At 45.0% G+C, this 27,806-nt stretch overlaps 1 protein-coding gene across 2 annotated transcripts in view; it reads left to right on the top strand.

The window, feature by feature from the left end:
- Window positions 1-27,806, top strand: part of SCNN1B (sodium channel epithelial 1 subunit beta) — a 77,105-nt gene that overhangs the window by 33,945 nt on the left and 15,354 nt on the right. For both annotated transcript variants that reach the window (XM_057530230.1, XM_007198285.2), the window contains exons 2-4: window positions 12,350-12,668; window positions 15,045-15,321; window positions 23,797-23,987. In XM_057530230.1, the coding sequence (XP_057386213.1) occupies window positions 12,358-12,668; window positions 15,045-15,321; window positions 23,797-23,987 (779 nt within the window). In that variant the 5' untranslated portion in view covers window positions 12,350-12,357. The remainder of the gene's footprint in view (window positions 1-12,349; window positions 12,669-15,044; window positions 15,322-23,796; window positions 23,988-27,806) is intronic.

Genomic DNA, 27,806 nt, shown 5'->3' with positions numbered 1-27,806 from the left:
GGAAAGAATAGTCTTGGTGTTGGGACAAGTGGTTATCCTCATGCAAAAGAATGAAACTGAACCCCTACCTCACACCATATACAAAAATTAATCCAAACTGGATCAAAGACCTAAATGTAAGAGCTAAAACCATAAAACTCTTAGAATAAATCATAGGAATAAATCTTTATGACCTTGACTTAGGCAATGAATTCTTAGATATGACACCAAATCATAAACAACAAAAGAAATATAGACAAGTTGAGCACCATCAAAATTAAACATTTTTGTGTTTCAAAGGGCACCATCAAGAAAATGAAAATATGACCCACAGAACGGGAGAATATTTTTGCAAACCCTATATCTGAAAAGGGACTTGTATACAGAATATGTAAATAACTCTTAAACTTAATAATAAAAAGCCAAATAACCCAATTAAAAAATAAGCAAAGGATTTGAATAGATATTTCTTGAGAGAAGATATATTGGCCATATAATGGATATAATGGCCAATAAGCACATGAAAAGACATTTAACATCATTAGCTATCAGGAAATGCTAATGAAAACCAGAGTAAGATGCCACTTCACATCTACTATATTAATGGATAATAACAAGTGTTATAGAGAATGTGGAGAAATTGGAGCCCTCATACACTGCTGGTGGAATTGTGAAATAGTTCAGCCATTTTGGAAAACAGTCTGGCAGTCCTTCCAAAGGTTAAACATAGAATTACCATATGGTCCAGTTGGTATATCCACTCCTAGGTATATACCCAAGAGAAAGGAAAACCTATGTCCACACAGAAACTTGTACATGATTGTTCACCGCAGTATTATTCATAATAGCCAAAAAGTAAAAATAATTCAAATGTCCATCAATTGATGAATGAATACATAAAAAGTGGTGTATCCATAATATGGAATATTATTTGGCAATAAAAAGGAATGAAGTAGTGATGCATGCTACAACATGGAGGAACCTTGAAAACATTATGCAAAGTGAAAAACCAGTCACAAAAGACCACATAATGTATTTATGTGAAATTTATATGAAATTTCCAGAATAGGCAATCTATAGAGACAGAAAATAGATTAGTGATTGCCTGGGGTGGGGGAGGGTAGAGGAAGGCGTGAGAAGTGACTGGTAATGGGTACAGAGTTTCTTTTGGAGGAGATGAAAATGTTTTAAAATGTACTGTGGTGATGGATGAACAACTCTGTGAATATATTAAAATCCACTGAATCTATACTTTAAATGGATGAGTTATATGGTATATGAATTCTATCTCAATAAAGCTGTTATTTACAAAAGGAAATTATATTTTTAAAAATACTGTGCTACAGTGTTCATTGCAGCTCTATTTACAATAGCCAGGACATGGAAGCAACCTGGGTGTCCATTGACAGATGAATGGATAGAGAGGATGTGGCACATGTACCCAATGACTATTACTCAGCCATAAAAAGAAACAAAATTGAGTTATTTGTAGTGAGGTGGATGGACCTAGAGTCTGTCATACAGAGTGAAGTAAGTCAGAAAGAGAAAAACAAATACTGTATGCTAACACATATATATGGAATCTAAAAAAAAAAAAAAAAGGTCATGAAGAACCTAGGGGCAGGACGGGAATAAAGACGCAGACCTACTAGAGAACGGACTTGAGGACACGGGGAGGGGGAAGGGTAAGCTGGGACAGATTGAGAGAGTGACATGGACATATATACACTACCAAATGTAAAATACATAGCTAGTGGGAGGCAGCCGCATAGTGCAGGGAGATCAGCTCGGTGCTTTGTGACCACCTAGAGGGGTGGGATAGGGAGGGTGGGAGGGAGGGAGACGCAAGAGGGAAGAGATATGGGGATATATGTATATGTATAGCTGATTCACTTTGTTATAAAGCAGAAACTAGCACACCATTGTAAAGCAATTATACTCCAATAAAGATGTTAAAAAAAAATCTTTTTCAAACCCACAAAAATTTAATGAGAAAAGTGGCATTGGTTTTTGTTTTCACCAAATCTCTTTAACATCTTGTTTAATATATTGCCATATCTGTTTTGGTATTTATTGTGTTGGAAAATACTATTTTGCTTGGAGTACATGAAATAAATTCAGCTTCACACAGAAAAAAAAAAACTGTGCTAACAACAACAAAAAACTTTTGCAAATCCAATACAGCTCATGGGTCATCCATTTGCAACCCCTCGAAGTCCATACGTGGACTCAGTCTCCACTTGGTTCCCACTGTCCTTCCCCCCAGGACACTGAGTCAAATCTCAGGTACAATTTATCTCTGAAAGTGAGCAGATATTTTCTCTTATAAGAGAACAGAAACGGTTGTACACAACATTTATTGTTTTTGCATTTGCTGCCAGGAATGTTCTCCACGAGTTCGGGGTCAAGTTGTAGATAGTGATCTGTGACTCTCAAAGCATGACAGTGTCCACTCTTCCTGAGTCCATACCTGGACTCAGTCTCAACTTGGCTTGTTTGGGTTGGTTTAAGCTGTAAGCTGATTCAAACCTTTCTGCACAAGCTGTGTATACATTCCAAACAGAGACCATCTATCACCCTGGTGGTGAAATCTGACAAGAACAACATAAAGTGATTTATAGCACTTATTGATTTTAACTTGGCTAATGTCCCAAACTAGTTAGGAGATAAGGCAGTACTCAGCAAACTTCTGTTATTTGCCTACCATTGTCACAGTTTTTGTTGTATGTATTACTATTTTTTGTAATTAATAATTTTCTTTAAACCTATTTCTCTTTTTTTTGAATTTTATTTTATTTATTTTTTATACAGCAGGTTCTTATTAGGTATCTATTTTATACATATTAGTGTATATATGTCAATTCCAGTCTCCCAATTCATCCCACCAGCACCACCACCTCCCCTGCCACTTTCCCCCCTTGGTGTCCCTACGTTTGTTCTCTACATCTGTGTCTCTATTTCTTCCCTGCAAACCGGTTCATCTGTACCATTTTTCTAGGTTCCACATATATGCGTTAATATACAATATTTGTTTTTCTCTTTCTGACTTATTTCACTCTGTAGGACAGTCTCTAGGTCCATCCACATCTCTGCAAATGACCCAGTTTCGTTCCTTTTTATGGCTGAGTAATACTCCATTGTATATATGTACCACATCTTCTTTATCCATTTGTCTGTTGGTGGGCATTTAGGTTGCTTCCATGACCTGGCTATTGTAAATAGTGCTGCAATGAACATTGGGGTGCATGTGTCTTTTTGAATTATGGTTTACTCTGGGTATATGCCCAGGAGTGGGATTGCTGGGTCATATGGTAATTCTATGTTTAGTTTTTAAGGAACCTCCATACTGTTCTCCATAGTGGCTGTGTTAGTTGACATTCCCACCAACAGTGCAACAGATGCCCATTCTAACTGGTGTGAGGTGATACCTCATTGTAGTTTTGATTTGAATTTCTCTAATAATTAGTGATGTTGAACTTTGAAAGTTGAGCACAGCTTTTCATGTGCTTCTTGGCAATCTGTATGTCTTCTTTGGAGAAATGTCTATTTAGGTCTTCTGCCCATTTTCTGATTGGGTTGTTTGTTTTCTTAATATGAGCTGCATTAGCTGTTTGCAAATATTTTCTCCCATTCTGAGGGTTGTCTTTTTGTCTTGTTTGTAGTTTCCTTTGCTTTGCAAAAGTAAGTTTCATTAGGTCCCATTTGTTTATTTTTGTTTTTAATTCCATTACTCTAGGAGGTGGGTCAAAAAAGATCTTGCTGTGACTTATGTCAAAGAGTGTTCTTGCTATGTTTTCCTCTAAGAGTTTTATAGTGTCCAGTCTTACATTTAGGTCTCTAATCCATTTTGAGTTTATTTTTGTGTATGGTGTTAAGGAGTGTTCTAATTTCATTCTTTTACATGTAGCTGTCCAGTTTTCCCAGCACCACTTATTGAAGAGACTGACTTTTCTCCATTGTATATCCTTGCCTCCTTTGTCATAGATTACTTGACCATAGGTGCATGGGTTTATCTCTGGGCTTTCTATCCTGTTCCATTGATCTATATTTCTGTTTTTGTGCCAGCACCATATTGTCTTGCTTACTGTAGCTTTGTAATATAGTCTGAAGTCAGGGAGTCTGAGTCCTCCAGCTCCGCTTTTTTTCCCTCAAGACGGCTTTGGCTATTCGGGGTCTTTTGTGTCTCCATACATATTTAAGACTTTTTGCTCTAGTTCTGTAAAAAAATGCCACTGGTCATTTGATAGGGATTGCATTGAATCTGTAGATTGCTTTGGGTAGTATAGTCATTTTCACAATATTGATTCTTCCAACCCAAGAACATGGTATATCTCTCCAACTGTTTGTGTCATCTTTGATTTCTTTCATCAGTGTCTTATAGTTTTCTGAGTACAGGTCTTTTACCTCCTTAGGTAGATTTATTCTTAGGTATTTTATTCTTTTTGTTGCAATGGTGAATGGGATTGTTTCCTTAATTTCTCTTTCTGATCTTTCGTTGTTAGTGTATAGGAATGCAAGAGATTTCTGTGCATTAATTTTGTATCCTGCAACTTTACCAAATTCATTGATTAGCTCTAGTAGTTTTCTGGTGGCATCTTTGGATTCTCTATGTATAGTATCATGTCATCTGCAAACAGTGACAGTTTTACTTCTTCTTTTCCAATTTGTATTCCTTTTATTTCTTTTTCTTCTCTGATTGCTGTGGCTAAAACTTCCAAAACTATGTTGAATAATAGTGGCAAGAGTGGACATCCTTGTCTTGTTCCTGATCTTAGAGGAAATGCTTTCAGTTTCTCACCATTGAGAATGCTGTTGGCTGTGGGTTTGTCGTATATGGGCTTTATTATGTTGAGGTAGGCTTCCTCTATGCCCACTTCCTGGAGAGTTTTTATCATAAATGGGTGTTGAATTTGTCAAAAGCTTTTTCTATATCTGTTGAGATGATCATATGGTTTTTATTCTTCAGTTTGTTAATATGGTGTATCACATTGATTGATTTGCATATATTGAAGAATCCTTGCATCCCTGGGATAAATCCCATTTGATCATGGTGTATGATCCTTTTAATATGTTGTTAGATTCTGTTTGCTAGTATTTTGTTGAGGATTTTTGCATCTATATTCATCAGTGATATTGGTCTGTAATTTTCTTTTTTTGTAGTATCTTTGTCTGGTTTTGGTATCGGGGTGATGGTGGCCTCATAGGATGAGTTTGGGCTTATTCCTTCCTCTGCAATTTTTTGGAAGAGTTTGAGAAGGATAGGTGTTAGCTCTCTCTAAATGTTTGATAGAATTCACCTGTGAAGCCATCTGGTCCTGGGCTTTTGTTTGTTGGAAGTTTTTTTTTTTTTTAATTTATTTTTGGCTGTGTTGGGTCTTCGTTTCTGTGCGAGGGCTTTCTCTAGTTGCGGCAAGCGGGGGCCACTCTTCATTGCGGTGCGCGGGCCTCTCACTGTCGCGGCCTCTCTTGTTGTGGAGCACAGGCTCCAGACGCACAGGCTCAGTAGTTGTGGCTCACGGGCCTAGTTGCTCCGCGGCATGTGGGATCTTCCCAGACCAGGGCTCAAACCCGTGTCCCCTGCATTGGCAGGCAGATTCTCAACCACTGCACCACCAGGGCAGCCCCTGTTGGAAGATTTTTAATGACACTTTCAATTTCATTACTTGCGATTGGTCTGTTCATATTTTCTATTTCTTCCTGGTTCAGTCTTGGATGGTTATACCTTTCTAAAAATTTGTCCATTTCTTCCAGGTTGTCCATTTTATTGGCACAGAATTGCTTGTAGTAGTCTCTTATGATACTTTGTATTTCTGCTGTGTCCATTGTAACTTCTCCTTTTTCATTTCTAATTTTATTGATTTGACTCCTCTCCCTCTTTTTCTTGATGAGTCTGACTAAAGGTTTATCAATTTTGTTTATCTTCTCAAAGAGCCAGCTTTTAGTTTTATTGATCTTTGCTATTGCTTTCTTTGTTTCTATTTCATTTATTTCTGCTCTGATCTTTATGATTTCTTTCCTTCTACTAACTTGAGGTTTTTTTGTTCTTCTTTCTCTAGTTCCTTTAGGTATAAGGTTAGATTGTTTATTTGAGATTTTTCTTGTTTCTTGAGGTAGGCTTGTATTGCTATAAACTTCCCTCTTAGAACTGCTTTTGCTGCATCACATAGGTTTTGGATCGTTGTGTTTTCGTTGTAATTTGTCTCTAGGTATTTTTTTATTTCCTCTTTGATTTCTTCAGTGATCTCTTGGTTATTTAGTAGCGTATTGTTTAGCCTCCATATGTTTGTGTTTTTCACGTTTTTTTCCTGGTAATTGACTTCTAATCTCATAGCGTTATGGTCAGAAAAGATGCTTGATATGATTTCAATTTTCTTAAATTTACTGAGGCTTGATTTGTGACCCAGAATGTGATCTATCCTGGAGAATGTTTCGTGTGCACTTGAGAAGAAAGTGTAATTTGCTGTTTTGGGATGGAATGTCCTATAAATATCAATTAAATCTATCTGGTCTATTGTGTCATTTAAAGCTTATGTTTCCTTATTAATTTTCTGTCTGGATGATCTGTCCATTGGTGTAAATGAGGTGTTAAAGTCCCCCACTATTACTCTGTTACCGTCGATTTCCTCCTTTATAGCTGTTAGCAGTTGCCTTATGTAATGAGGTGCTCCTGTGTTGGGTGCGTATATATTTACAATTGTTATATCTTTCTCTTGGATTGATCCCTTGATCATTATGTAGTGTCCTTCTTTGTCTTTTTTTTTAAATTAATTAATTAATTTATTTATTTATTTTTGACTGTGTTGGGTCTTCGTTTCTGTGCGAGGGCTTTCTCCAGTTGCAGCAAGCGGGGTCACTCTTCATCGCGGTGCGCGGGCCTCTCACTGTCACGGCCTCTCCCGTTGCAGAGCACAAGCTCCAGACGCGCAGGCTCAGTAGTTGTGGCTCACGGGCTTAGTTGCTCCACGATATGTGGGATCTTCCCAGGCCAGGCTCGAACCCATGTCCCCTGCATTGGCAGGCAGATTCTTAACCACTGTGCCACCAGGGAAGCCCAGCCTTCTTTGTCTCTTGTAATAGTCTTTATTTTAAAGTCTATTTTGTCTGATATGAGAATTGCTACTCCAGCTTTCTTTTGATTTTCATTTGCATGGAATATCTTTTTCTATCCCCTCACTTTCAGTCTGTATGTGTCCCTAGGTCTGAAGTGGGTCTCTTGTAGACAGCATATATATGGGTCTTGTTTTTGTATCCATTCAGCAAGCCTGTGTCTTTTGGTTGGAGCATTTAATCTATTCACGTTTAAGGTAATTATTGATATGTATGTTCCTATTACCATTTTCTTAATTGTTATGGGTTTGTTTTTGTAGGTCCTTTCCTTCTCTTGTGTTTCCCACTTAGAGAAGTTCCTTTAGCATTTGTTGTAGAGCAGGTTTGGTGGTGCTGAATTCTCTTAGCTTTTGCTTGTCTGTAAAGCTTTTGATTTCTCCATCAAATCTGAATGAGATCCGTGCTGAATAGAGTAATCTTGGTTGTAGGTTCTTCCCTTTCATCACTTTAAATATATCGTGCCACTCCCTTCTGGCTTGTAGAGTTTCTGCTGAGAAATCAGCTGTTAACCTTATGGGAGTTCCCTTGTATGTTATTTGTCATTTTTTCTTGTTGCTTTCAATAATTTTTCTTTGTCTTTAATTTTTGTCAGTTTGATTACTATGTGTCTCGGTGTGTTTCTCCTTGGGTTTATCCTGCCTGGGACTCTCTGCACTTCCTGGACTTGGGTAGCTATTTCCTTTCCCATGTTAGGGAAGTTTTCAACTATAATCTCTTCAAATATTTTCTCGGGTCCTTTTTCTCTCTCTTCTCTTTCTGGGACCCCTATAATGCGAATGTTGTTGCATTTAGCGTTGTCCCAGAGGTCTCTTAGGCTGTCTTCATTTCTTTTCATTCTTTTTTCTTTATTCTATTCCACGGCAGTGAATTCCACCATTCTGTCTTCCAGGCACTTATCCGTTCTTTTGCCTCAGTTGTTCTGTTATTGATTCCTTCTAGTGTATTTTTCATTTCAATTATTGTATTGTTCATCTCTGTTTGTTTGTTCTATAATTCTTCTAGGTGTTTGTTCTTTAATTCTTTTAGGTCTTTGTTAAACATTTCTTGCATCTTCTCGATCTTTGCCTCCATTCTTTTTGCGAGGTCCTGAATCATTTTCACTATCATTATTCTGAATTCTTTTTCTGGAAGGTTGCCTATCTCCACTTCATTTAGTTGTTTTTCTGGGGTTTTATCTTGTTCCTTCATCTGGTACAGAGTCCTCTGCCTTTTCATTTTTTTAAATTTATTTTATTATTTTCATTATTATTTTCAATTTATTTTTGGCTTGGGTCTTTGTTGCTGTGCGTGGGCTTTCTCTAGTTGCAGCAAGTGGGAGCTACTCTTTGTTGCGGTGCACAGGCTTCTCATTGCGGTGGCTTCTCTTGTTGCGGAGCACGGGCTCTAGGTGTGCGGGCTCAGTAGTTGCAGCTTGCAGGCTCTAGAGGGCAGGCTAAGCAGTTGTGGTGCACGGGCTTAGCTGCTCCGCGGCATGTGGGATCTTTCTGGACCAGGACTCGAACCCATGTTCCCTGCATTAGCAGGCGGATTCTTAACCACTGCGCCACCAGGGAAGTCTTGCCTTTTCATTTTGTCTATCTTTCTGTGAATGTGGTTTTCCTTCCACAGGCTGCAGAACTGTAGTTCTTCTTGCTTCTGCTGTCTGCCCTCTGGTGGATGAGGCTAAGAGGCTTGTGCAAGCTTCCTGATGGGAGGGACTGGTGGTGGGTAGAGCTGGCTGTCGCTCTGGTGGGCAGAGCTCAGTAAAACTTTAATCCGCTTGTCTGCTGATGGGTGGGGCTGGGTTCCCTCCCTGTTGGTTGTTTGGCCTGAGGCGACCCAGCACTGGAGCCTACCCGGCTCTTTGGTGGGCCTAATGGCAGACTCTGGGAGGGCTCACGCCAAGGAGTACTTCCCAGAACTTCTGCTGCCAGTGTCCTTGTCCCCACCGTGAGCCACAGCCACCCCCTGCCTCTGCAGGAGACCTTCCAACACTAGCATGTAGGTCTGCTTCAGTCTCCTATGGGGTCACTGCTCCTTTCCCCAGGTCCTGATGCGCACACTACTTTGTGTGTGCCCTCCAAGAGTGGAGTCTCTGTTTCCCCCAGTCTTGTCGAAGTCCTGCCATCAAATCCCGCTAGCCTTCAAAGTCTGATCCTCTGGGAATTCCTCCTCCCATTGCCGGACCTCTAGGTTAGGAAGCCTGACGTGGGGCTCAGAACCTTCACTCCAGTGGGTGAACTTCCATGGTATAAGTGTCCTCCAGTTTGTGAGTCACCCACCCAGCGGTTATGGGATTTGATTTTATTGTGATTGTGCCCCTCCTACCGTCTCACTGTGGCTTCTCCTTTGTCTTTGGATGTGGGGTATCTTTTTTGGTGAGTTCAAGTGTCTTCCTGTCGATGATTGTTCAGCAGTTAGTTGTGATTCCAGTGCTCTCGCAAGAGGGATGAGCGCACGTCCTTCTTCTCCGCCATCTTGAACCAATCTCAGGTCTTTTTTAATTTTTAACTTGAGTGTATTTATGAACCTAAAGCAAAAGCCAGTGTCTCTTACCATAAATAGAAGATCCCTCTTAAAAAGAAACCCAGTGAAAACAGAAGGTTGTTTTTACAGATACAGTTGCCTGACAGGGCTCTGAGCGAGCCTGAGGCCTCTTTGTTAAACTGGGAGATTAGAGGGGGTTAGATGGATGTTAAGGACCTAAAACTTTCTTCTTGACTGAATCAGAATGGTTAAACTAGAATGGAAGAGGGTAGATATCAGAGAGGCCCTTGGTCTATTTCTTCCACTATTTATAGGAGCCTAATGTGCTCTTCACCTCTTGGGCCTTGGGGTGTTGGACTATACAAGACAGATGAAGCCCCAGTTCTTTCCAAGTTTAAGGTTGTGGATAAAAATGTATAGGAATGAAGTAACATATGAAGCACATTGCAGTTCCTGGATCATGGTAAACACTTAGTACTTTAATGTTGCTCTCATAGTTGTTATTATTATAGTTATTATTACTTTATTATCCCAGAGCAGGGACTGGGTCCTCTGGGGAAAGGTGGGGGTTGGGTTAGTCTATGAACATCTGTCCTACAGCCATGATGGCCTGGACAGGCACATGGAGCTTGATTTCCATCAGAGAGCAGAGGTAGTGGTGTTAAGAGAGTAAAGCCCTTAATGCTTTGGCCAGGCAGGTGAGGAATGTTACTGTGTCAGACAGTTAGGTCAGGAGTGAACATGCCTGGGTAAGTTTAAGATCTCTGTTTAGATATGAAGGTCTGGCATTATTCATTTCGATATTCAGTGGTGTTCTAGGTGCTGTGCTGGGCTTGTCGGGAATGCAGTGCTGCTACCTTCAGGAGGATTATGATCTCATGGAAGTGAGAAGCCACAGGACAAGCAACTATGACACAGAGTAGAACGAGGAGAGTTTCTTTCTCTGTTGGTTGCAAATGATAGACATCCAGCTTGTATCAGCATAAGTAAGAAAGAAAATTTATTGGTTCCCATATCTGCTGAGTCCGGGAATAAAAGCCTTCAGGAATGGCTGGATCCAGGTGCTCAAACGATGTTGTCAGAAATCTGTCTCCATCTTGTGGCTCTGCTTTCCTCTGTGTTGGCTTTCTTCTCAGGCAGTCTCCCCATTTGTGATGCCAAATACCACCAGCTTAGTAGTCTTAGCTAAAAAGGAGGTCTCTTCCTCAGTTATTCCAACATAAAGTAACAGAATTGAGTCTAATGGTCCAAACTGGGGTCATGTGAGCCCACCCCCCCACCCAGAGCTAGGGATGGTAGCCTGGCCACTCACACCAACTGAGACTGGGGGAGGGGTTCACCCAAGGAAACATCCAAGCAAGGGGAGAGGGTGATGGGAAGCAGGCAACACCCTGCCCACCACAGAGCCCCCAGAAAGGCAGAGGCTCTCAGAGGGGGTCAGGGCTCATTCCAGCCAGGGAGTCAGGACAGCTTCACGAAGGAGGTGGCCTTTGGCCAGTTGGGGCTCCAGGGCTAGGGCTGGGGTGCTCCTTCAGCAGGTTCTGGCTCTGTATATGGGCAGAAGGAAGGAGGAAACGGGTATTTCCTGAGAGCCATCATGTGCCAGGCTCTTTGACAACTGTCTTGGTTAACGTCACAAGAACCCTGTCTGCTCACGCAGGTGGGAAACAGCCTCAGAAAGGTGAAGCATTCCTGGCTGACCCACAGCTAGCACCCAGCACTCCTGGACCCACCCTCACCCTGCTCCAGTCCGTCTCCACCGAGCAGCGGGGGCGCTCTTTTCAGACCGCAGAATTGACAGCATCTCGTCTCCACAGGTTCCAACTGTCCTAGGATTGAAACCCCACTCCTTAACATGGCCCACAAGGCCCTGCGCGGCCAGCTCTGTTCATGTCCCCAGGCTCCCTCCCGATCGGCCTCTGCTCCTGCTGTCCCCTCCCCCTCCCACCACCACTCGTCTTCTGTCCTTTAACTCAACTCCTCCAAGGACTCCCAGACTTCGGCCCCCCCCCCCGCTTTGTAATAACAGTAGCTGACAGGTGCCAGGCATTAATCCACACTCTACATATTCTCATTCATTTCAGTCTTCACATCAACCCTGTGAGGTGGGGACCGTTATTATCCCCATTCTACAAGATGAGGAAACTGAGGCACTGAGAAAGTGAATTGCTCAAAGTCACACAGCTAGAAAGTGGCAGAGCCGAGATTCAAAGCCAGACGTTTCACTCCAGAGTCCTCATTCTTAACCACTGCCCGCTACTGCCTCTTGGTACTCAGGGTCCCAATCCTTGCTATCACATTTTGTAACCGTTTGGTTGACCTCTGTCTCATCACTCACAGCTGGTAATAATGGTAGCTAACATATTGAGCACTTAGCCTGTGCTAGACACTGTAGTTGGCACTTTTTATGTATCACCTAATTTCACCCTCTCAGCAATCCTGTAAAAACTAGGTACAGTTGTCCCCGTTTTGCACACGGAGAACCTGAGGAGTTAAGAGTTTAAGTAACTTGTCCACGAAGCTGGAAATTCTCAGAGGGAAGAAACCTTGTCCATTTTGCTCATCATTGAGTCCAGAGGGGCTAATTCAGTGCCTGGCATACAGTAGGCACTCAATAAATGCTTTGGGGTTGGTTGGATGGATGGATGATAAATGGCAAGAGGGAAGGAAGGAAGGGAGGGAGGGATAGAAAGAGGGCCTTCCTGTCCCCAGTGCCCATGCTCTGGCCACGACTGGGAGATCCTGGGACGGGAGGCTGGTGTGGTATCTGAAGTGGCGCTCCCGGGTGTATCTGCAGGAACCACGATGCACGTAAAGAAGTACCTGCTCAAGTGCCTGCACCGGCTGCAGAAGGGCCCCGGCTACACATACAAGGAGTTGCTGGTGTGGTACTGTGACAACACCAACACCCATGGCCCCAAACGCATCATCTGCGAGGGGCCCAAGAAGAAGGCCATGTGGTTCGTGCTCACCCTGCTCTTCACCTCCCTCGTCTGCTGGCAATGGGGTGTCTTCATCAGGACCTACCTGAGCTGGGAGGTCAGCGTCTCCCTCTCCATCGGCTTCAAGGCTATGGACTTCCCCGCCGTCACCATCTGCAACACCAGCCCCTTCCAGTAGGTGGTCCCTGGGGCGCGGCTGGTCTCAGCGGGGCTGCATTTCTTCTTTTTTTCCATTCCTTCCAGCTCTCCTTCCTTCTTTCCCTTTTTCCCCTTTCTCTCTTTCTCTTTCCCTCTTTGCTTTCATCCCTTTGTAGCAAGTAAGATTCAAAATTCATAAACCTCCTAGGCTTAAAAAGAACCTCAAAAAATACCTAGTAGTCCCTGCCTTCAGGTATGCCAGTGCCTTTTTATTGATTCAGTGTGTATTTATTGAGCACCTACTATTGCCAGGAACTGTTCTAGGCACCAGGAATGCATCAGTAACTAAAACAACATGCCTGCCCTCGTCACAGCCTACCAGAGAAAACAGACATTAATCATTTTTTTCCATAAATATTGAATTCATTGTAATTGTGAGGATTAAAATATATATATAGCAACCATACATTGAGTGCTTATGAAACACCAGGCAGCGTGTTGAGTGTTCTTTGGGTAATTCATGTCATTCTAATCCACACAACCACCCTAGGGGTGGGCACTACTATAGTAGCCCCAATTCATAGGTCAGGAAATGGAGGTTCAGAGAAGTGAGGGAACTTGCCCAGAGACACACAGTGAGCAACTGTAGAATTTGAATCCAGGCCTGATCTGACTCTAGACCTGCCACTGTTTAACCACGTGATGGCAAGGCCTAGGAAGGGGACACCCAAGGACACCCAACCTGGTCAGGGTTGAGGAAAGGCAGACGGTCAGTCAGAGAAAAATGCCCTGAGGAATGAGTAGAAGTTAGCCAGGCAGAGTGAAGAGAATGCCCCAAGTGGAGGACACAGCACATGCAAAGGTCCTGAGGTGAGACAGAGCTTGGTGCATTCAAGGACTTGACAAAAGGGCCAGCATGTCTGAGTCTCAGGGAACGTTCTTGTCCAAAAGAAGGTCCTGGAAGGGAATTCATATTTCCTGATTACATTTCCAGCTATCAGAAAGTCACTTCTTTCTAGTAATAGGGCTGCTCTTCCTTGCTTGGGTGGTCTTTGAAGCTACTTGAGAAAACTCTTAATAATTATAATAATAACACACCCTGCTTTATAAGCATCACCTAATTGAATCCTCCAAAAGCCCTCTAGGGTAAATATTTCAATCCCCCCCATTTTGTAGATGAGAGAACAGAGCCTCAGAGAGGTTAACCTACCCAAAGTCACACAGATATTAAGTGGCATGCCGGAATTCAAACCCAGAGCCCATGAATTCCAACACAGGACTTACCAAGCTCAACAGCAGCTGTGGACATCTAGGCTGTAATAGCAGCCCCTACCCCGCAGCCCGCCACCTACCCAATCCTCCTTGCCCTGTGTGCACAGAGGCAGCTGGTCTGATGGTCAGGGTACAGGTTGTATCGGCATCTGAGGCTGGTGTCAGCTCTGGCTGGTGTACACCTTCATACCAGGACTTGGGCCTGTGTCCAGGGTTTAGTGCTGTCTCCTGCAGGAAGTCCTCCAGCCAGAGCTGATACACACCACCCTGGAGATCACACTCTGGGGCAAGGTCTTGGATAAATTGGGTTTGGAGTGACTGGGGTGCAGAGCCTGGGGCCCCCACCCAGGGCCTAGTGGGAACACCCGCTGGTGTGGACACATTTCTGCCAGACTGACTGGTCACCATTTCCAATATGGGGGCCTCAGGGGCTGAGAGAAGATCCTGGATCCCAGCCCCACAGTCCCATCTGCCTTCTCCCTCCTGAAACTGGCTCCTGTTCCCCAAATTGCTGCTGGAGAATTAGGACCTCAGATCACAGACCTGCCCCTCCCCCAACATTCTCTATCCCTCCTGGGAGGGAGAAGTCAGAGCCCCGTGCCTACACAGCACACCTACTGGAGCCCACCAAACCCAGGTTCCAATCTCAGCTCTGCGGCCTCATCAGTGGGATGAGCTCAGGAAATCACAGCAACTCCCAGAGTTTCTATATCCATATGTGGGGATGATTATAGAATTGTGGCAAAGATTAAATAAAAATACGTAGGAAGCACCTAGCACCTGGCACATGGTAAGTGATCAGTAACTGTGAGCTCTTAGGATTCTTTCCCACTAGCCTGTGAATTTCATAAGGAAAAAGAACCATTCTGTCTTGTTTGCCATAATATCCTCTGTGCCTTGCACAGGACTTGGCACATAGTAGATGCTCACCAAGTACTGGGTGAATGAATGAGTGAGCAGGTGGGTGGAAGGACGCATGGATGCCTGGGTGGGTAGACAGAGAGGTGGGTGCTTGGGGTGGAGGAGCATTCTTCTCACATGTGGTGGCAGCCACACGGGAGTAGGAGGGGATCCCAGACTCCAGTCGTTCTGCTTTGAAGCTGCCTCTTGCCTCCCTGACTTGCCCTCTCTCCCACACAGGTACTCCAAAGTCAAGCATTTGCTGAAGGACCTGGATGAACTGATGGAGGCAGTCCTGGAGAGGATCCTGGGCCCTGAGCTCAGCCATGTCAACGCCACCAGGGCCCTGAACCTCACCATCTGGAACTACATGCCCCTGGTCTTTATCAATGAGCAGAACCCCCATCACCCGGTGGTTCTTGACCTCTTTGAGGACAACTACAATGGCTCAGCAAGCAGCAGCCCAGCACCAGGAAGGACCTGCAGTGCCCAAGGATGCAAAGTAGCCATGAGACTAGTAAGTGGGCCCCAGGCACAGGTCAAACAATGGGCCCTAACTAGTGAGGCTGATGGGAGTTTCTTTCTTTAAATAATCTGGGTCTTGCTGGGGGAAAAACAGGCTGGAGCCAGTGCCTATTTTGTATGTTTGCAGTGCTTTTTTAAAGTTAGAAATAGTTGGAATGTTAGTCAAGACACTTTTGGATGCCAGTGACCCAGCTCAAACTAGCTTAAGCAAAGCAGGGAATTCCTTGGTTCACAAAATGAGAAGTCCAGGGGTGTATTAAGTGGAGATGTGGCTGGATCCAGGCGTTCAGATGCTGTCATCAGGGGTCCATCTCTCTCCACCTAGGTTCATCTTTTCTCTCAGTTGGCTTTGCTCTCTGGCTGGCTCTCTCCACATGGAAGACCCTGGCAATGCCAGACATACATCCCACAAGCTTAGCACTCTTCCCAGAAACAAAGCTCTTCTTTCCTAATTGCCCCAGTGAAAGTCCTGAGACTGATCATCAGGTCACATGCTCACCCCTAAACCAATCACTGTGAGCTGGAGGACAGGCTTTCATGATTGGCCAGTCCTAGATCATGTACCCTGGAGCTGAGGATGATGTCAGCCTTCATCAGACCACATGGACTGAGCCAGGGGGAAGGGGTGGCTTCCTGAAAGAGGAATTAAGTCTTTCTTTTTTTTTTTTTAAAGATCTTTATTGGACTATAATTGCTTTACAATGGTGTGTTAGTTTCTGCTTTATAACAAAGTGAATCAGCTATACATATACATATATCCCCATGTCTCCTCCCTCTTGTGTCTCACTCCTACCCTCCCTACCCCACCCCTCTAGGTGGTCACAAAGCACCGAGCTGATCTCCCTGCGCTATGTGGCTGCTTCCCACTAGCTATCTATTTTACATTTGGTAGTGTATATATGTCCATGCCACTCTCTCACTTCACCCCAGCTTACTCTTCCCCCTCCCCGTGTCCTCAAGTCCGTTCTCTAGTAGGTCTGCGTCTTTATACCTGTCCTGCCCCTAGTTTCTTCAGAACCTTTTTTTTTTTTTAGATTCCATATATATGTGTTTGCATACGGTATTTGTTTTTCTCTTTCTGACTTACTTCACTCTGTATGACAGGCTCTAGATCCATCCACCTCACTACAAATACCTCCATTTCGTTTCTTTTTATGGCTGAGTAACATTCCATTGTATATATGTGCCACATCTTCTTTATCCATTCATCTGTCGATGGACACTTAGGTTGCTTCCACATCCTGGCTATTGTAAATAGAGCTGCAGTAAACATTGTGGTACATGACTCTTTTTGAATTATGGTTTTCTCAGGGTATATGCCCAGTAGTGAGATTGCTGGGTCGTATGGTAGTTCTATTTTCAGTTTTTTGAGGAACCTCCATACTGTTCTCCATAGTGGCTGTATCAATTTACATTCCCACCAACAGTGCAAGAGGGTTCCCTTTTCTCCACACCCTCTCCAGCATTTACTGTTTGTAGATTTTTTGATGATGGCCATTCTGACCCGTGTGAGGTGATACCTCATTGTAGTTTTGATTTACATTTCTCTAATGATTAGTGATGTTGAGCATCCTTTCATGTGTTTGTTGGCAATCTGTATATCGTCTTTGGAGAAATGTCTATTTAGATCTTCTGCCCATTTTTGGATTGGGTTGTTTGGTTTTTTGATATTGAGCTGCATGAGCTGACTGTATATTTTGGAGATTAATCCTTTGTCAGTTGCTTCGTTTGCAAACATTTTCTCCCATTCTGAGAGTTGTCTTTCGTCTTGTTTATGGTTTCCTTTGCTGTGCAAAAGCTTTTAAGTTTCATTAGGCCCCATTTGTTTATTTTTGTTTTTATTTCCATTTCTCTAGGAGGTGGGTCAAAAAGGATCTTGCTGTGATGTATGTCTTAGAGTGTTCTGCCTATGTTTTCCTCTAAGAGTTTTATAGTGTCTGGCCTTACATTTAGGTCTTTAATCCATTTTGAGTTTATTTTTGTGTATGGTGTTAGGGAGTGTTCCAATATCATTCTTTTACATGTAGCTGTCCAGTTTTCCCAGCACCACTTATTGAAGAGGCTGTCTTTTCCCCATTGTATATTCTTGCCTCCTTTATCAAAGATAAGGTGACCATATGTGTGTGGGTTTATCTCTGGACTTTCTATCCTGTTCCATTGATCTATATTTCTGTTTTTGTGCCAGTACCATACTGTCTTGATTACTGTAGCTTTGTAGTATAGTCTGAAGTCAGGGAGCCTGATTCCTCCAGCTCCATTTTTCTTTCTCAGGATTGCTTTGGCTATTCGGGGTCTTTTGTGTTTCCGTACAAATTGTGAAATTTTTTGTTCTAGTTCTGTGAAAAATGCCATTGGTAGTTTGATAGGGATTGCACTGAATCTGTAGATTGCTTTGGGTAGTATAGTCATTTTCGCAATGTTGATTCTTCCAATCCAAGAACATGGTATATCTCTCCATCTGTTTGTATCACATCTTTAATTTCTTTCATCAGTGTTCTATAGTTTTCTGCATACAGGTCTTCTGTCTCCTTAGGTAAGTTTATTCCTAGGTATTTTATTCTTTTTTGTTGCAATGGTAAATAGGAGTGTTTCCTTAATTTCTCTTTCAGATTTTTCATCATTAGTGTATAGGAATGCAAGAGATTTCTGTGCATTAATTTTATATCCTGCCAGTTTACCAAATTCATTGATTAGCTCTAGTAGTTTTCTGGTAGCATCTTTGGGATTTTCTATATGTAGTATCATGTCATCTGCAAACAGTGACAGTTTTACTTCTTCTTTTCTGATTTGGATTGCTTTTATTTCTTTGTCTTCTCTGATTGCTGTGGCTAAAACTTCCAAAGCTATGTTGAATAACAGTGGTGAGAGTGGGCAACCTTGTCTTGTTCCTGATCTTAGTGGAAATGGTTTCAGTTTTTCACCATTGAGAACAATGTTGGCTGTGGGTTTGTCATATATGGCCTTTATTATGTTGAGGTAATTTCCCTCTATGCCTACTTTCTGGAGAGTTTTTATCATAAATGGTGTTGAATTTTGTCAAAAGCTTTTTCTGCATCTATTGAGATGATCATATGGTTTTTCTCCTTCAATTTGTTAATATGGTGTATCACATTGATTGATTTGCATGTATTGAAGAATTCTTGCATTCCTGGGTTAAAGCCCACTTGATCATGGTGTATGATCCTTTTAATGTGCTGTTGGATTCTGTTTGCTAGTATTTTGTTGAGGATTTTTGCGTCTATTTTCATCAGTGATATTGGTCTGTAGTTTTCTTTTTTTTTTTTTTTTTTTTTTTTTAATGAGGATCTTGAATCAGATGCGTATGTTTGATTGATTGATTGATTGATTGATTTTGGCTGTGTTGGGTCTTCGTTTCTGTGCGAGGGCTTTCTCCAGTTGTGGCAAGCGGGGGCCACTCTTCATCGCGATGCGCGGGCCTCTCTCCTTGCGGAGCACAGGCTCCAGACGCGCAGGCTCAGCAGTTGTGGCTCACGGGCCCAGCCGCTCTGCGGCATGTGGGATCTTCCCAGGCCAGGGCTCGAACCCGTGTCCCCTGCATTAGCAGGCAGATTCTCAACCACTGCGCCACCAGGGAAGCCCTCTTTTTTTTTTTTAATGATACTTTTTTTGTTTTGTTTTGTTTTTACATTTATTTATTTATTTATGGCTTTGTTAGGTCTTCGTTTCTGTGTGAGGACTTTCTCTAATTGTGGCAAGCGGGGGCCACTCTTCACCGCGGTGCACGGGCCTCTCACTATCGCGGCCTCTCTTGTTGCGGAGCACAGGCTCCAGACGCGCAGGCTCAGTAGTTGTGGCTCACGGGCTTAGTAGCTCTGCAGCATGTGGGATCTTCCCAGACCAGGGCTCGAACCTGTGTCCCCTGCATTGGCAGGTGGATTCTCAACCACTGCGCCACCAGGGAAGCCCTGTAGTTTTCTTTTTTTGTGACATCTTTGGTTTTGGTATCAGGGTGATGGTAGCCTTGTAGAATGAGTTTGAGAGTGTTCCTCCCTCTGCTGTATTTTGGAAGAGTTTGAGAAGGATAGGTGTTAGCTCTTCTCTAAATGTTTGATAGAATTCGCCTGTCAAGCCATCTGGTCCTGGGCTTTTGTTTGTTGGAAGATTTTTAATCACAGTTTCAATTTCAGTGCTTGTGATTGGTCTGTTTATATTTTCTGTTTCTTTCTGATTCAGTCTCGGGAGGTTGTGCTTTTCTAAGAATTTGTCCATTTCTTCCAGGTTGTCCATTTTATTGGCATATAGTTGCTTGTAGTAATCTCTGATGATCCTTTGTATTTCTGCAGTGTCAGCTGTTACTTCTCCTTTTTCATTTCTAATTCTATTGATTTCAGTCTTCTCCCTTTTTTTCTTGATGAGTCTGGCTAGTGGTTTATCAATTTTGTTTATCTTCTCAAAGAACCAGCTTTTAGTTTTATTGATCTTAGCTATTGTTTCCTTCATTTCTTTTTCATTTATTTCTGATCTGATTTTTATGATTTCTTTCTTTCTGCTAACTTTGTGGATTTTTTGTTCTTCTTTCTCTGATTGCTTTAGGTGTAAGCTTAGGTTGTTTATTTGAGATGTTTCTTGTTTCTTGAGTAGGATTGTATTGCTATAAACTTCCCTCTTAGAACTGCTTTTGCTGCATCCCGTAGGTTTTGGGTCATTGTGTTTTCATTGTCATTTGTTTCTAGGTATTTTTTTATTTCCTCTTTGATTTCTTCAGTGATCTTTTTGTTATTTAGTAGTGTATTGTTTAGCCTCCATGTGTTTGTATTTTTTCCAGATTTTTTTCCTGTAATTGATATCTAGTCTCATAGCATTGTGGTTGGAAAAGATACTTGATATGTTTTCAATTTTCTTAAATTTACCAAGGCTTGATTTGTGACCCAAGATGTGATCTATCCTGGAGAATGTTCCATGAGCACTTGAGTAGAAAGTGTATTCTGTTGTTTTGGGATGGAATGTCCTATAAATATCAATGAAGTCCATCTTGTTTAATGTATCATTTAAAGCTTGTGTTTCCTTATTTATTTTCATTTTGGATGATCTGTCCATTGGTGAAAGTGGGGTGTTAAAGTCCCCTACTATGATTGTGTTACTGTGGATTTCCCCTTTTATGACTTTTAGCATTTGCCTTATGTATTGAGGTGCTCCTATGTTGGGTGCATAAATATTTACAGTTGTTTTATCTTCTTCTTGGATCGATCCGTTGATCATTATGTAGTGTCCTTCTTTGTCTCTTGTAATAGTCTTTATTTTAAAGTCTGTTTTGTCTGATATGAGAATTGCTACTCCAGCTTTCTTTTGATTTCCATTTGCATCGACTATCTTTTTCCATCCCCTCACTTTCAGTCTGTATGTGTCCCTAGGTCTGAAATGGGTCTCTTGTAGATAGCATATATACAGGTCTTGTTTTTGTATCCATTCAGCCAGTCTGTGTCTTTTGGTTGGAGCATTTAATCCATTTACATTTAAGGTAGTTATCGATATGTGTGTTCCTATTACCATTTTCTTAATTGTTTTGTGTTTGTTATTGTAGGTCTTTTCCTTCTCTTGTGTTTCCTGCCTAGAGAAGTTCCTTTAGCATTTGTTGTAGAGCTGGTTTGGTGGTGCTGAATTCTCTTAGCTTTTGCTTGTCTGTGAAAGTTTTAATTTTTCCGTTGAATCTGAATGAGATCCTTTCTGGGTAGAGTAATCTTGGTTGTAGGTTTTTCTCTTTCATCATTTTAAATATGTCCTGCCGCTCCCTTGTGTCTTGCAGAGTTTCTGCTGAAAGATCAGCTGTTAACCTTATGGGGATTCCCTTGTATGTTATTTGTTGCTTTTCCCTTGCTGCTTTTAATATTTTTTCTTTGTATTTAATTTTTTTTAATTAATTTATTTTATTTTATTTATTTATTTTTGGCTGTGTTAGGTCTTCGTTTCTGTGCGAGGGCTTTCTCTAGCTGCGGCAAGTGGGGGCCACTCTTCATCGCAGTGCGCGGGCCTCTCATTATCGCGGCCTCTCTTGTTGCGGAGCACAGGCTCCGGACGCGCAGGCTCAGCAATTGTGGCTCACAGGCCTAGTTGCTCCATGGCATGTGGGATCTTCCCAGACCAGGGCTCAAACCCATGTCCCCTGCATTGGCAGGCAGATTCTCAACCACTGCACCACCAGGGAAGCCCTACGGCTGTTATTTTTGACAGAAGAGCATTCAAAGTCTTTGCTGATAAATAGTGCTTATAGTAGTACAACTGAAACAGAAGAAATGCAGAACTTATCAACGTTAAAAGTGCCAAAATCACGTTCTTATTGATCCTACTCATTAGTCTGTAGTGCTCACTTGGTTGTCTTTTGAAAGTAACCCAGCTGGTTTCATCTTTTTTGGTAAGAACATAATCTTGTTTTCTGTGAACAGAGAGATGTTTCTCAGCCAACAGCAGCAGCAAAGAGGAATTAAGTCTTATTATCAAAAGACAGAGGCATAAATATCAGACAGGTGAAAAACCACAGCTATGCAGTACAGTCATTGCCAAAGCATAACTGGGATGCTGGGATGCCCGCAAGGCAGCAGTAGAAAGAAGGTTCCCTGTCTGTGCCCCGGGATCCCCTGGGAGCTCTGTAACTGCTCAGATCCCTGGGCCCCATTCCTGGAGAATCTGAATGGGCAGTTCTGGGCCCAGACCCAGGAATCTGTCTTGTTAATAGGCTCCATGGTGATTCTGATGATCAGCCTTGTTTGGGGACCCAGGCTGGGGCTAGACACTCCCCAGAAGGAGGCCATTGCCTCCCGTGCCCCCCATGTGGTCAGGACTTCCACAATCCAGCCCCCCCACCTCTCCACGCAAACCAGCAAACAGCACGAGGCTCCAGAGGCCCAGTACCCGCTCTGACCCAATGCCCTACTACTTTTTGGTGCAGTTAGCAGGCTTCCTGTGTCCATTTCCTCATCTGTAAAGTAGGCGTGGTCCTGGTGGCTGCACCAGCTCTCAGCATCAGGCCCCACGTGTGTGTGTGAGCGCATGTTGTGTGGGTGTGCAAGTGGGCTGGGGACCTCAGTGTCTTCATGATGATGGAGCAGGGCTGCTGTGAGAATTGATGAGATAATAGAACTAAAGCCCTGAGTTGGGAATTCCCTGGCAGTCCAGTGGTTAGGACTCCAAGCTTCCCCTGCAGGGGACCCAGGTTCTATCCGTGGTCAGGGAACGAAGATCCTGCAAGGTATGGGGTGTGGCCAAAAAAAAAAAAAGTCCTGAGAACAGAGCCCAGGACAGAGTGAGTCATGTTTTTTTATATATATATAAATTTATTTAGTTATTTATTTATTTTTGGCTGCATTGGGTCTTTGTTGCTGCATGCGGGCTTTCTCTAGTTGCAGCGAGTGGGGGCTACTCTTCGTTGCGGTGTGCGGGCTTCTCATTGCAGTGGCTTCTCTTGTTGTGGAGCACGGGCTCTAGGTGCGTGGGCTTCAGTAGTTGTGGCATGTGGGCTCAGTAGCTGTGGCTCGCAGGCTCTAGAGCTCAGGCTCAGCAGTTGTGGCGCACAGGCTTAGTTGCTCTGTGGCATGTGGGGTCTTCCCAGACCAGGGCTCAAACCCGTGTCCCCTGCATTGGCAGGAGGATTCTTAACCACTGTGCCACCAGGGAAGTCCCGAGAGTGAGTCTTAAGTAGTATCATCTCCCTGAGGTGAGGTGAGGACCTCCAGGAACCGGCCTGAGGATAGCGCCCCATGCCGGCCTAGAGAGGGCTGTCTCAGAACTAAGGAGAAGCTTCTCCCTCAGGCCTCCTGGGTTCCCACCAGGAGGACCAATAGAGGCAGAGTGGCCAAGGCTGGAGTGTCAGGGCCTAGTCTGTCCTGTGTCTACAGGGGACCTGGGCTTCATGGTGGAGGGGCCTGCACCCCTCTGTAGGCTCAAGCTGACAAGGCCCGGGTCCTTCTCCCAGCCGAGGGGTGGGCAGACCTGGAGTCTTGGGTCCTTCATGGTCCACACAGCCTCCAGGGAGCTGCCTCTGGATGTCTGGGGAGGGGGCTGGGAAAGGAGTCAGGGGAGTGGAGGGTCCGAGTGTGTGCTGTAGAGGTGCCCACGTGAGCATGAATGTGGTGCCACTTGTGTAAATCAAGGTACATGGACGTGTGTGTGGAGTTGTGACCCCAGGACATCATGTGACTGCAGGTATCAGAAAGCGGGGTCTGTCTGTGTATACGTGTGTACGTGTGTGTGTTCCCTTGTGCCTGAGGCTGTATTATATGGGGGTGGCTGGTGCTGCGTGTGAGTCCTTGTGACTGCAGGGCTGTGGGTGAGGGAACAGCCTGAGCCTTGTGACCGTGAGTGCACACACACTCCCCCCGGCCCAGCCGTGGGCAGCCCTCGCACCCAGGCGCCCCCTGCAGAAGGGCAGCTGGCAGTGCCTTCACCGCCCTGGCCCTCGGGGCGGAGGCCTGGCCGCAGCCCCCGCCCACAGGAACCCCTCTTGCCCCCGCAGTGCAGCCACAATGGGACCACGTGCAATTTCCGGAACTTCAGCAGCGCCACCCAGGCCGTGACGGAGTGGTACACCCTGCAGGCCACCAACATCTTCGCACAGGTTCCAAAACAGGAGCTGGTGGCCATGGGCTACCCCGCCGAGCGGCTGATCCTGGCCTGCCTCTTCGGGGCGGAGCCCTGCAACTACAGGTAAGAGCCGCCGGGCCCCCTGCAGCCAGGGTCCACCTCCCGCTCCACACCCCAGCTTGGCCACTCAGCCCGCACCACAGTTGCCTGTGCCCAGGTGTCTTTGGTTTTCTGGGGGCAGAGCCTGGGACGGGGATGCGCTGAAGGCCCCATCACGTACTGAGGGAAGCGCTTTAGGAGAAGTCTGCAGGAAAGAGGACTGAGCTAAGGGAGGCTGTGACCACAGGTGACATCTAGGCCTGACCTGATCCACGGGGAGCGTAAACCGCACCGCAGAGCTGACCTCCCCTAAGCGGAGGTCGGGGGCGGGGGGGTGGGAGCAGCCCCTTGTACGTGCCCCCATCAGTTACTCACTGGCTCTGTGCCACCCCCAGGAGGATGGGCCGGGGTCTCCTAATTTCCCAGGCAAGGTGGCGGGAGAAGGGGCGGCTGTGAGCTGTTAGCCTCCAGTACCCTGCAGCTGGGGGTCTGTGCCGGTACCCCAGCATCTACTGCCCTCGGTGTTCTCATCCCTAAGACAGGGACAATAGCCGTATCCACTTCCTGGAGTTCCTGTGAAGAGTAAATGAAGTGGGGGGCTTCCCTGGCGCTCCAATGGTTGAGACTCCGCGCTTCCACGGCAGGGGGTGCGGCGTTCGATCCCTGGTCAGGGAACTAAGATCCCACATGCTGTGCGGCCAAAAAAAAAATTTTTTTATAGAAAAAAAAAGAGTAAATGAAGTGGCTCATGTCAGCACTTAGGGCCCTGGAAGTCTTCGCTGTAAACACCTTTTTCCCAAACAACCCCCAATGTTGAAAAGATGGCAGAAGGAGGGCAGGGTCAACCCCAAAAGCCTGTGTCCTCTTACAAATGGCCCACAGATCTCCCCCTCCTTCCCCTCCCCAGCTTCTGACCATCCAGACCCTGGGCCTGAGAGCCAAGCTCTGTCCCCGAATCTGGGGCAGCCGTCAGAGGGCTGCAGGTCGGCTGGTGGGTCAAGGGGGAAGGGAGGGGCTGGGTACAGGCAGAGCTGCTGAAGCCCCAGGGCCCCCTCCTGGCTTCCTGGCCAGGCCTCCGGGTGAGGGGGACCACACCACCTGGGTCCCGCCCCGGGCTTCAGCCAATCCTGTTTCCCAGAGGTGCTGGCGTCTTCCTGGCCTGGGGCTTCAAATTCCCACACTTAAGGCCTCTGGAGAAAGGGGCGTTTTGCTGAGTCTTGCCGCTTTGGATGAGTGACAGGCTACCGGTTTCACCCTCCCAGGGATTGTGGCCTCAGCCCAACTCAGTCAACTCGTACACCTTCAGGGACCTCTGTTGAGAATCTGCTGACAGCTATGGACCCTCTGTCCCCCAAAACGCACAGGCACTCAAAAGGCAGGCATCTCGTAGGCTGTGTCATGGAATCAAGGCCCACTGGGGAGGCAGAGCTGCACATTTGGTCCGTTGTGAGAATCAGAAAAGGCCAGGCCTACAGGTGGAAGAGCTACGTGATGGCTCCCTGCTGATGGCATGCATCCTGGCTGGTTGGTTACAGGCTGGATCCCAACCCTCTCTCTGGGCCAGGGCACTTGGTTCAGAGCACACCTGCCCAACCATTCCTGGCAGCCCTGCCTGAAGGTTGTTGGTACCCAATGGACTAGTGCTGTGCCCACAAGTTCATCTTTTACCCTCTCAGCTAAAAGAGAGAGATGTAATACTGTTCATTGCAAATACATGGCCCATCTGCTCAGTCAGAATATGTCCTGAAGTGCAAGTGAGTCGGGACAGTGGGTTCTGCCAGGATCCACTGGGATCTGCTGTCGGGTCCCTGGTGCCTGAAGCGTGAGCATCTCCCATTGAGCAGGATCCCAGTGCGCGAAGGTGTGCGCTCTGCACACAGCACGGCCCCTAAACTGAGCCAGCTGTTTCCAGGCCTGCTCCAGGGCCAGAGGCAACCTGGGGATGACCTGCTTGTTGCCAAGATGGCACCCTCCAAAACGAGTCGCATTTGGGTCACGTGGACTGAGGGTGGTCCCCCAAAGAGAAGATGGCTGATGGGCAGGCAACACCCGCTATTGGCCACACAACTTTCGTGGTGTAGCTAGGGCTGTGGAGTTAAGTCCAGTGAAGGGGTGGGTCAAGGCTGGACTCTGCAGTTAGACTGTTGGGTTCAGATCCTTGCTCTGTCTTACAAGCTGTGTGGCCTTGAACAAATTTCTTAAGCTTTTTTTTTTTTTTTAATTTATTTATTTTTGGCTGCGTTGGGTCTTTGTTGATGCACACGGGCTTTCTCTAGTCTTCGTTGCCGCGCGCGGGCTTTCTCTAGTTGCGGCGAGCAGGGGCTACTCTTCGTTGCAGTGCACGGGCTTCTCATTGCGGTGGCTTCTCTTGTTGCAGAGCACAGGCTCCAGGGGCACGGGCTTCAGTAGTTGTGGCACACAGGCTCAGTAGTTATGGCTCGCGGGCTCTAGAGCACAGGCTCAGTAGCTGTGGCGCATGGGCTTAGTTTCTCTGTGGCGTGTGGGATCTTCCCGGACCAGGGATTGAACCCGTGTCCCCTGCATTGGCAGGTGGATTCTTAACCACTGCACCACCAGGGAAGAAGTCCCAAATTTCTTAACCTTTATATGCCTCCATTTTCCTCCTCTGTAAAATAGATAATAACAGTGCCTACTCTACAGGGTTATTTTGAATATTCAGTGAGTTAATATGCATGACAGGCTGACAGTAGTGAGGACTCAGTATTATTCTCATTAAACCCACATTTGACAAGGAACTCATTCTTCAATAATGATGCTAACGTTTATTGTGCCCTTCTGATATGCCAAGCACTATTCTTAGCACTTTACATGTATAAAATCAGTTTGACCCTGGCAACAAGCCCTCGTTTTATATGATGCAACCACTGCCCAGAGAGGTTAAGCAACTTCTCTGAGGTCACACAGCTGGTGAGTGGCAGAGGTGGCAGTCTGGGCCAGGCCCACCCTGTGTCACTTCACCACCTCATCAGAAATCGAGATCATCTTTCCTCCCCACCCACCCCTCCCAAGCCTGTTTCTTCAGCACTCGGCAGTCTGAGTGGAGGGTGTGACCCAGCCACTTGGCACAGAAACCCTAGTCCACCCATCTCTGTGCTCCTGCTCACTCCCACAGCCAACTGGTCACCCACCTTCCTGAATCAGCCTCAGACTCAGTGCTGAGGACACGTGCCTCTCTCCGCCCTCCCAGTGCTGGGCTCCAGACACTACGGCTTCCTCACTCTGTTCTGGACTCCTTCCTCTCCCACTCGTATGTAGCAAATGCTCAAGACTCAGCAGCTGCAGTTTTAGGAAAATATGAGCCACGTTTGGACCCTGACACCAAACCACCCAGATTTGAATGCCAGCTCTGTGTGTTGTTGGGCACGCTACTTAGCCTCTCTGTGCCTCAGTTTTCTCATCTGGAAAATGGGGATAGTGAAATGACCCCATAGGGCTATCATGGGGATTAAATGAGTTAACATAGATAAAGTGCTTATGTGAAGCAATTATACTCCAATAAAGATGTTAAAAAAAAAAAAAGTAGAGGAGACCAGAAAAAAAAAAAAGTGCTTAGAACAGTGCCGAGCATGTGTTAAGAATTATATGAGCACTTTAAAGATAAACTTTTTATTGTGGAATAGCTTTAGATTTATAGAAAAGTTTCAAAGAGAGTACAGAGTTCCCTTGTACTCCTCACCCAGTTTCCCCTCTCGGTAACATCTTACATCACCATAGTAATTTATCAAAACTAAGAAACCGACATGGGCACATCATTATTAAAGAAACCTAACACTTTATTCGGATTTTGTCAGTTTTTCCTGGTGACCTTTTCCTGTTCAAGAT

The sequence above is a fragment of the Balaenoptera acutorostrata genome, chromosome 15 (assembly GCF_949987535.1).
Source record: "Balaenoptera acutorostrata chromosome 15, mBalAcu1.1, whole genome shotgun sequence".
In the NCBI taxonomy this organism is placed as follows: domain Eukaryota; kingdom Metazoa; phylum Chordata; class Mammalia; order Artiodactyla; family Balaenopteridae; genus Balaenoptera; species Balaenoptera acutorostrata.
The sequence above is the reverse complement of the archived record's forward strand: the minus strand, read 5'-3'. Positions and strand labels throughout refer to the sequence as shown.